The 10,864-nt window shown below is 38.9% G+C and overlaps 1 protein-coding gene across 1 annotated transcript; it reads left to right on the forward strand.

Annotated features, from left to right (window-relative positions):
* The first annotated feature begins 1,980 nt into the window (after window positions 1–1,980).
* ip6k2b (inositol hexakisphosphate kinase 2b) lies at window positions 1,981–7,633 on the forward strand. Its single transcript, XM_066665945.1, has 5 exons — window positions 1,981–2,836; window positions 4,805–5,015; window positions 5,183–5,331; window positions 5,706–5,881; window positions 6,109–7,633. The coding sequence occupies exons 1-5, from the start codon at window positions 2,614–2,616 to the stop codon at window positions 6,646–6,648; spliced, it is 1,299 nt and encodes a 432-aa protein (XP_066522042.1). The 5' UTR covers window positions 1,981–2,613; the 3' UTR covers window positions 6,649–7,633.
* The last annotated feature ends 3,231 nt before the right edge of the window (window positions 7,634–10,864 follow it).

Genomic DNA, 10,864 nt, shown 5'->3' on the forward strand with positions numbered 1-10,864 from the left:
AATAAACAGTGGTTTTCATTTGAGAAATAGCAGGAAGATTTATGTTCAAAAGATTTTATTCGGACAGGATTTCTTCTAACAGTCCAGTCTCAAGGTATTTTCTTTTATGTCCAGCTCACCTAAAGACACTGTAGGACAATCCGGCTCATGTACTTTTTCAAAGAATTATCTTTTGGTCAAATTGCTACAGAGTTAATGAATGAATCAATTAATTTTATATATTAACTTAAATAAAAACCTATGCTTTGATAAGACTGTGAACATATAGCTATACATTTACTCTAAAAAACATACTGGGGAATAGAGCTGAATGATTTGGAAAAAGTTGCATGTTTTCAGATTAAATTAAAATGCTATTGCTAATTTAAATGAAGTATTTTAGTCATGCTTTTATAATAACGACGACCAAGAAGATCTGGATTTGAATCTGAACATTCAATGTAGGAAGGTTTTTTCTGTGTGTGTGTGTGTGTGTGTGTGTGTGTGTGTGTGTGTTTATGTTACACTCACCAATTTAATCTTAATTTAATAGTTCTTTATTTCCTCTAGTAAAAAATTCTTTTTTTGTTTTGCTTAGTGAATTCATTCTGTCTTTCCTCTATCTGCATCTGTTTCTCTGTCTACTTTGTAATCCAACTAATCATTGTGCTTAATAAGCTATTGACACTTTTCAATCGATCAAAACAAGTATAGACCTCAGAAATCTAATATGCCACAATGGCCTATGGCCGCTGGTCTTGAGATTAGCATTGATTTTATGTCCTTATGAACAAATATTTCTACTGGAATAGCTATGGACTGTGGAGCAGAACGGTATGAATATTTGTGAGATTCAGAATGATTTGTGTCAGGTTCATAAACTCCTTTAGCTTTCTTTAGCTTTTTGAAAACCACAGCAAAACACACAAATGAGCATGTATTCTCCCACAGAAGTCACTACATATATTAGTCAGTTGAAGAACCATTTGTTGGCCTAATGTTCAGCAACTGCCCAATGATCCCTGTTGTAAATAATAGCTGAGACAACACACTATATATTTTTGAATAGAAGAAATCAAGGTTAGAATGAAAAGCACTGAAGCGTTGCTTTTATTTCTCTCCTGAAAATAAATATATATTAGTTTGAGGAGAAATATTTCACCTTGTTGACCTGTGCCTGGTTGCATAACCTGGTCTCATCTGTGGGTGCCTGGGTGCATTGTCTGGACGCATGGTGTGTAAACCTGCCAATTTGTACTAGCATGACATAACACGAACACACAGTACCCCTCTTTCTAATATTCAAACAAGCACATTGACCCAGTAATCAAACACACACTGACTCTTTCACTGCCATATTCACCACACACATCTGCACACTGACCCTCATTCTGACTTCCATATGCAATTTTAGACACATTAGCCCATTATTCTTTTGTCCCAAGTTTTGGAAAAATGGAGGTATGTAATGGGAAATTAATTTATATAAAAAGAAAAATTAATTACATTACATGTTATGCATTGTATGCTAAAGATTATACACCGCTAAAATTCATATTTCTTTCGTGAACGTCATTGAAAGAGGAAATTCACACTGGCAAGAACACACAAACACATATATGGCAGTGACACTAAGGCTACAAAGAGTGCAAAGATTATTTACATATTTCTCTTTCTTTGTTAATGATTATGATATCATATATTCTATTCATATTTATATATATATATATATATATTTATATATTTATATATCAAAAATATATTATCAGTTAAAGTGTATATAAAATGTATGTGGTGGCCCTATACAACAAAAAAAAAGTCTGCTGTTGCTAAAATTGTTGCTAGAACTGAAATCGCATTCTGTTCTGCTCGAATTGTTTATCAGGGCTAGTTGGGGTATTCATATTGAGTGTATTTAAATGTGTGTGTGTGTGAATGTTTAATCATGCTTGTAATAACCACAATCCCCACTGGCCCCTAACTTCCCCTTACTGGAAATCTTTAGTATTTTCTGGAGAAACGGAAGATGGTTAGCTTTAATGGACGTCTCTCTCTCTCACACCCTCACACACACACACACACCCTCACACACACACACACGGTCAGTCTAATAAGGAATTCAGAAATGAAATAGAAGCATCTCTGCACTTTCCCTTTCCTTCCTTGTCTTTGTTTTTCCCTTTCTCCCTCCTCCCCTTCGTGCCCTTTGTTTGTTCAGTTCCCTTCTCCCTTTTTTACCACCCGACAACAGCTGGACCGCACTGATTGGCTGAGCTGTGAGAATGGGGAGGAGCTTTGGGAGTTGTTATGATATTTCTCCTCTCTCCCTAGAACAGACTGCACAGTCAGAGCAGAGCCAACCACACAAACAGAGCAGGCAGTGCGCAGTGTAAAATTGTCCTGCCGCTCAACAAGAAACACAGCCTGCTGGACTACCATTTCCTTACTCCTTTAATGAGGAGAAGAGAGGAGTTAAAGGAATATATTATTTTCTTTCCCTTTTTACTGCTTGCTTTTGCCCTTTATGCTTGAACAGCAGCAAGAAGACAGCACAGCCTTGGGAGAAAAAGGAGAGACCAAGAGAAGGAGAGGAAGAGAAAGCAGTAGCTGAGGAGAGACGGATGTCCTTGGAGGATGAGCCCGGCTTTAGAAGCGCTGATGGAGGGGTCTAGGTACCCAGGGAAAGAGGAGATGAAGGGAGGTGTGATGCTGGAACCGTTTGTCCATCAGGTCGGAGGCCATTCTTGTGTGTTACGTTTTGGGGAACAAACCATTTGCAAGCCTTTAATCCCCCGTGAACACCAGTTCTACAAAAGCCTTCCACCGGAGATCCGCAAATTCACACCACAGTACAAAGGTAAAAGCACCAACCATACCTTCCCTTACAACTGAAGCATCAATATATTCTTTAAATGGCCAGGACTATTACACTCTTCTGTAAAATGGGATTATCACAGTAGGATTGTCTTGTATTTCTTATAAGTACTGAGTAATACGCTTTAGAATGTAATACTCCTGGGATGTGAAGGGCTTCCAATCTTTCAGACATGTCAGTTTGTAACTATATGGTATATTCTGTCTCTTTTTGATTTCCTATTACATCTCTCTCTCTCTCTCTCTCTCTCTCTCTCTCTCTCTCACTCACTCTCTTTCTCTCTTTCTATGTGTGTATGTGTTACATGCTAATGGATTTATACATTGAATACAAATTCTCATGAAGATACATTCTGATGACTATTGTATGTAGTAGGAAGGCTTCAGATATTGTTTGACCTGCTTTGTTTCATTTCATCTCACACTCTCTCTCTCTCTCTCTGTCTCTCTCTCTCTCTCTCACACACACACACACACACACAAAACATTTCACAAACAAGATTCATGTTACAGGATTCATGAAATATGATTTAATATGTCTGGGCCCCTGTGTTTTGACACAGTGTTTCATATTGGTAGTTTCCATTCCAGTAATCATTAATATATTTCATGTCCTCTCTCACACACATACTGGCATCATTCCCAGTGTGCGTGTGACGAAGGGAAGGTGTCAGCGGTGTCTTTGACTCAGTCGCAATGTGTGTCGTTGTATCTTTGACTCTGGCAGTGTATGGTGGGCCTAAAAAAAGACACCAGCCAGAACAAACTCGACCAGCAGGAAAGAATGCAGTACACAGCCTGGCTATATGTCTCAATCACACATCCACCGCTGAAAATGTCAACTAGGGTCCTCAGAAATAAAGATCTCACATACAAGGCTTTCGTGAAGATAGGGTCAAAACCGATACTCACAGTTCTACACTCCTTTTATATACCTTTTATTTTCTGACTCAGCAGCTGAGTGTAGGCTACATGTTCGCTGGTGCAGAGCCGTGACATCAGAGCTAGTGACATCACCACCCAGACCGCAGAGAACATGAGCCTCAGGGTCCTAGTTTACCAGACACTTTATCCTCCCACTCTTATACAGCACATATTGGGATGTAGTAACACAACATGTTGTATTGTGTCAAATTGTATTGACTCATTTCACATTGTATCACATCACAACAAGCTGTATTTCTGTATCTTGACTAGCATGTTAGCTTGTGACTGGTTCATTAGCTTGGGGTTAATACTTTAGTCTATGGCCAGTGCACTTGGTTGGAACACTGTTTGTCTCAAGTGTTACGTGTTTATAATGTGTAAAAATAATAAACAGGAAGTGGATGTGTTTATGGTCATTTCATGTAATAGAAATACTCTTTTCCTGTGGTGCTAATAATGGCTTTTATAGACATTGAAAGCCTTCAGTTCTTCTCCCATAAGGCTGTGGGGTTAAAGCTATATCCATATTGGCCTGCCATGAGGCACACATTGTAAATTATCCAAAAGAGCCAAGTGATGAGTGTGAGACAACCAAAGGCCACATGACTGGATGCAGTCTTCTCTTTCATGTACTGCTTTGCCATCCAGTGTATGAACTGTTAAAACCAACTTGTATTGTAATTTTGTTTTACTGGAAAATAACCAGGTTTTCTCTGTACATCTTTCTGTTTTCCCATCAATGTATGATATGCATGAGTAAATTTTATGTTCTGTTAAAGACAAATAAAATTACTCTTATGTTCATAATAAAGCATCCTGTGTTTTTGTCCATTTATCTTTTTTATGTTTTTAAATCTTTTGCATGGATATATATGCAAATTTACACCTTTATGTGCATTTGTGATTTTTCTAAAGGAGTATTAATGTATGAATAGGTAGGATATTATTTATCAAATTTTGTTTAATTTCTATTACCTAACTGTACTTACCCTCGCTTCCTCTCTTTCTCTCTTCCTCTCTGTAGGGGTGGTATCAGTGAGTTTTGAGGAAGACGAGGAGGGGAACCTGTGTTTGATCGCGTATCCTCTACACAGTGACCCGACTGATATCGAGAATAAGGAGTTGTTAGCTGATGGAGAACCCAAAAACAAGCTCCTGAAGTGGGGTAAGAAGAAGCCATCTGCCCTTCTTGATGATAGAAGCAGACAAAGCCGCAAAGAGGACAAGAGTAAAAGGTGAGCTACATTTATTCACACGCAGAAGCTCTGCTTTCACATTCCAATAAACTGACTTAATTGCATACTGACAGGCACGTTCCTGGATGGAAGTGTATTGCAAAGATGATTAAATAGTGTAGGCTCTTAATCTCATACACTAACTCTTTCTTTCACTGGCTCTGCAGTAATCGTGAGGATAAGGCAGAGGTGTTGTACTACAGCCTGGAAAAAGGGAACATGGTGCCTCAGATTAAACACAACCCCTGGAGCCTACAGTGCCACCAGCAGCATCTCCAGAGGATGAAGGAGAACTCCAAACACAGAAACCAGCACAGTATCCTTTATAACTGAGAACATACTGCAGTCACACACAAACATATCTATCATATATATATATATGATTAAAGTGAAGTGTTTTTTGTTTGTTTGTTTAAAATCATGTCCTGACAGCATGAAAATGCACTTAACCATATGAAAATATCCTATAACCAGCAGTCTTTTCTTTGTACACTGTGCACACACAAACACACAGAAAAACAATCAGACACATATAAATACATGCATGCAAACATTTGCACATATAGGCAAAATATCAGAAAGGGCAGACCTTATTCTTAGTCACAGCGTATTCAGTTGTTACTATTGACAAATTGAGATGTAGTTAGTTTATCTGGAAGTGTTGTTTCCTTGACCCATTTATCCTTTTAGAATTCATTCTGTTGGAGAATCTCACATGGCGGTATCGGGTTCCTTGTGTTTTGGACCTGAAGATGGGAACTCGACAGCATGGGGATGATGCCTCTGAAGAGAAGAAAGCCAATCAAATCCGCAAATGCCAGCAGAGCACTTCTTCCTCAATAGGAGTCCGTCTCTGTGGGATGCAGGTAATGTAGTATACACATTCTTAGTTTTCAGACAAAGATTTACTCCACAGTTAAGACAATTTCGACAAGAATTATAAAAACTGATATATAGCCATGCAAAGTATGTATCGATATTTGGAATATTGGTTTCAATTGGAATAATATTTATCACAATAAATACTTATTTAAGACTAATTGTAAACCTACTGATTAGCAACATTGTTAAACACTTTTCTCTGTGTCTACAGGTGTACCACAGTGTAACAGGACAGCTTATTTTCATGAATAAGTACCACGGACGGAAGCTGAGTCTGGCCGGTTTTAAAGAAGCTCTCTGTCAGTTTTTTAGTGATGGACGTGTTCTACGCAGAGACCTCCTTTCTCCGGTTCTCCAGAGGCTCAAAGAGATGCGCGCGGTTCTGGAGGCATGTGAGAGCTACCGATTCTTCTCTTCTTCTCTTCTTGTTATCTATGATGGGGCACCGCCTCCAGGCCCTGCCAGGCCCCGGCCCTCTCGTGGAGGGGAGGAGGAGGATGAGGAGGAGGATGACGAGGATGAAGATGATGAGGAGGAAGGAGCGTATGGTGGGGGGCGCTCACAGGTTCGAGATGTTTCAGGGTCAGGCTCGCCGCTGGTGGATGTGAGAATGATCGATTTTGCTCACACGACCTGCCGTGATTATGGAGAAGACGCCGTCGTTCATGAAGGCGGAGACAGCGGCTACATCTTTGGCCTTCAGAACCTCATCAGCATTCTGTCCCAGCTCGAGGAGCACAGCAACGATTAAACACACACGGGAGTTTGTGTTACTACTCCAACCGCCATGCCAGGCTTACTATGGATGCCTTGACAATGGTGACAGGGATGAAGGCCATGTTTGGTTCATCCATGAAAATCAAGGTGGAGGGGCCACAAGGTCAAGGATCAAAGGTGAAACCTCATCCCTCAGTGGTCCTCCGGAGCTGATGGATCTGGACTTCTCACACCTTTGTTTGTTTTGGGATATATCTCATTGAACGAGTGTGGTCCCTCTCTTCCAGTAGTTTTCCACTCTCTATCTGATGGGGGGCTGGAAACAGGCTCAATATCTGGGCTGTTTCCTCCAGCTGTGTTTTCATTTCTTCGCTTTCTCACTCTAAAAGAGTTGAGAGCTGAGTAGGTTTTTGAATTCTATAAGAGACAATTCAAGAGAACTGACCATCAAATAGTTCAATTCTCACATGCGTAGTGCTTCGATGGCATGTGGGTTTGTTGCATCTGTCAAAGACATTTTCACATTTTTGATGATAGTAGCACAAAAATAATTATATAAGCCATTATGATGCTTAATATACAGAAACTAGTCATTAAGGTGCTTTACAATTCTAACAAGACCAAGAGAAATGAATATATAAGGGAAGGAACTTACTGAGGTCAAGAAGGGAATAAGAGAGTTCTAAATGAATCTATCGCATGGACAATATTTTTGATGAACCTTCAAGGATCTTTGTCATTGTTTGGACACTAAACAACTTTTGTTTGTATTTCTTCCTCTTCATTCCGTAGTAATGTTCTTAGATGTAAAAACAAATTCTACAAAGAGAACTTTATTTATTGATATTGAGCATATTTCTACAAAACAGGAAAAGGTGAACCTGAATGGATTATGTAACATTCCATCCAGCTGTACTGTTATGATGTTATTTATAAGAAATAATCCTCATGTCACCGTTTTCATTGTTTTCTCTGTGTGTTTAACACTCTAAAACAAAATAAAGAGAATTCAGCTATGGTTGTGATAAACAGTGCTGAAAAGCGTGTTATCTTCGTGTGTGTGTGTGTATGTGTGAGTCTGTGTATCTACAAGAGTAGAACAACCACTCAAACTACTGACCACCTACACCACAAAAACATTCTGTGTCAATAGTTGACCATAATTGCAGATTCTGCATCAAAATTCTGAGTCATAGTCTTATAATAATGATGGTGGTTTGAACCTATTAATTAATTTTAGTCACATTAACAGTACCTTGGCACTAGCAAAATCCTTAATAGTTCCCTTTGTAATCACCAGCTCCGCATAATCTACATCTGCATTTAGCCTGCTTTTAGAGAGGACAGTCTCATGCTGGTAGTGTTTAGCCTAAAGGCCTTAACCGTTAAGGTTTGGTCTATAGTTAATGTTGTCATTAGGTTGTACATTTATTCTATATAATAATTCATATGTAATACATAGCTACATAATTATCCATTTTACCAAATTACAATCACATATCTTTAAATGTGTGTTGCCTTCTTTAGAATAAGACAGTCAGTTTTGATGAAACCTGAATCTGATAAATGATCACTGCTTAGAAAGGTTTGAATATTTTTATGAGCAGTGAGTGAGCAATTAAACTCAAAAGAATTACGCTTGCAGGATTTTCCTTGCTTTATAATGTCTCTCACATTTAGAATGAAACAGAATTTAACGTGTTTAAATGATTCTTGACATAAAAGTGTGCCTGTTGTACATTTTAGATGCCCTTTTTCAAGAAGAATTTTGCAATGTAGAATATTTTTTTTGCTAGGCGTGTACAAACACTACAAGTGATTAATATTCAGCACATTGCACTACACCAAATGTAAGTCAATATTTCAGACGTCTAAATCATTTTTATAACATTATGTAACATCACGCATGTCGCATGGGAAGATGTTGTGCTGAAGCTTGTGAAAACCACAAGAGCAGCCAGGGTTACTGGACTGTATCCAGAGAAAGCTGAGTGGGTTGGGAGTAGAATGTGCTGTATTTGCTATTGTGCGGAGCCTGCGTCATATAGTGCTGTTCAGGCTGAGCTTCTGGAGAATATTAAGGATTTACCCTGCCTTTCACCGACAGCTTCCAGCAAGCAGTTTTAAGCCTGTACTTTGTGTGTGTGTGTGTGTGTGTGTGTGTGTTTGTGTTTGTGTGTGTGTGAGAGAGAAAGAGAGAGAGAGAGGAGAGAGCGAAAGAGAGAGTGAGTGAGAAGAAGAGGCTGTTTTCCATGCTTTGCAAAATTAGTGACCAAAGTTCAGACTAGAACTGTGTGTGTGTGTGTGTGCTTATCCTCATATGGCCTTACCAGCCTGTGACTGTCTCAGCTGCTCCACTGCTCATATTTCCTGGATAAACCTCTGTGGATTACACTCTCAAATCCTAAAATGGAGACATAAGAAACCACCCACAATGAAAAGCATAGTTCCCATTCAGCCATGTTGACACACACACAGTGACCAGTTCACAGGTACATGTTACAACAATATTTAACTTGGGCATAATTAGATACTAAGGGGTTAATACAGATATTGCAGATTATTAGAAAGTGTTCATATCAATTTGTCGGCATTATTAAGCTCTGTTCAAATTGAAATCAAGTTAAACATTTGTCACATATGTAAAATGGAATTAACACCTGTTGTGGAGGTCATTTAGTTGGCCATCATTTTTAACTTACTGTTTAAATGCTTTGTATCGTGTGAGAGTACGTGATTTTTTGATATAAGGAAATCCTCAGTTCAGTCTCAGCACAGGCATATTTATGTACAGAAGCTGCATGTCAGAAGAAGAAACAACAACGAGAGTCCAGCAACAAGAACTGCGAAAGGGAATTGAGAAATTGCATATATTGAGTATCACAGACTGGTAATGCATCCTCTGTCAAAAAAAATGTAAGTAAAAATAAGATGAAAATAAGGGGCCATATGCACCAGAATTAGAGCACATACACAGTGATAATGTGAAGAATTAATGAGGGGTAAATCTATCAAATGTCACCCTCAAAAAACTTACAAAGAAAGGGCTGAGCTGTTCATAAATAAAGTCCACAAAATATTGACAGCTTATAAACTGTATTTTTTTAGCCATCTCAGAGCACACCTAGACTCTACCTTTGACAATGATGATGATTCAATCACAATACAAGGTTTTAATGTTTTTACAAAGGACAGGGGCAGCTATGGCAGTGGCATGGTGATCTAAATAAAGTCACACATTGCAGTAAACATTAGAGTGTAATGATTTTGAAGGTGTATGATTGCAAATTCATCTACCGTATGTGTAAAGACCACCTAGTTAAAAAAATATATATATATACTTAGAACTGATAGGACAAATGCTGGACAAAATTTTTCAAAATTTTTCCATTTCGTGAATGGTCCGGAGCCAACCCAGAATCACCGGGCACCCGTCCTTTGCAGAGCAACATACACTTACCCATTCACTCACACATTCACACCTGTGGACAGTTTTGAGCCACCAATCCACCTACCAATGTGTGATTTTGGCCGTAGGAGGAAACCAGAGAACCCGGAGGAAACCCACTCAGACACGGGGATAACACACCAAATTCCTCACACAGACTCACACATAGCAGGGCTCAAACTCACAACCCCAGGACACTGGAGCTGTGCGACAGCGACACTATATGTTGCACCACTGTGCCACTCCACCACTAAACTTGAGAAACTGCATTGCATCACCTCTTCTTTTAACAACACTCTTAATTGTTTGGGAACTGAAAAGACAAGTCACTGTAACTTTTACAGTTCGGGTGTCTGTTCAAGTATTTGTTTTGTTTGATTTTTTTTGCTTTATGATGCACCAGTTGTTTTCAGTGTGACAGTTCTGGATTAGATTAACTCCCAGACTCATTTACTAATGAACCATGCTGTTGTAATCCATGCAGAATGTGTAGTGGCCTTGTCTTCCTGAAATAAACAAGGTTTTTCCTGACAAAGATTTTGTCTAGAGTAGGTTGCTCCAATACCAGTTTATATTATTCTGCATTAATAGTGTCTTAATATATGTGCAAGTCGCCCATGGCATGTGCACTAATGCCTCTTCATACCATCCCGGATGCTGGCATTTGAACTGTGCATGTGAAATGAGCCCTCTCCTCTTTAACCTAGAAGATACTGCATCTAAAGTATCTGTACATTCTTCACAGCAAATCAAAATCTGGAAGAGTGACAGACCTTTTAAATAATGATTATTGTGATTGGGT

Source organism: Hoplias malabaricus, chromosome 3 (genome assembly GCF_029633855.1).
Source record: "Hoplias malabaricus isolate fHopMal1 chromosome 3, fHopMal1.hap1, whole genome shotgun sequence".
Taxonomy (NCBI): domain Eukaryota; kingdom Metazoa; phylum Chordata; class Actinopteri; order Characiformes; family Erythrinidae; genus Hoplias; species Hoplias malabaricus.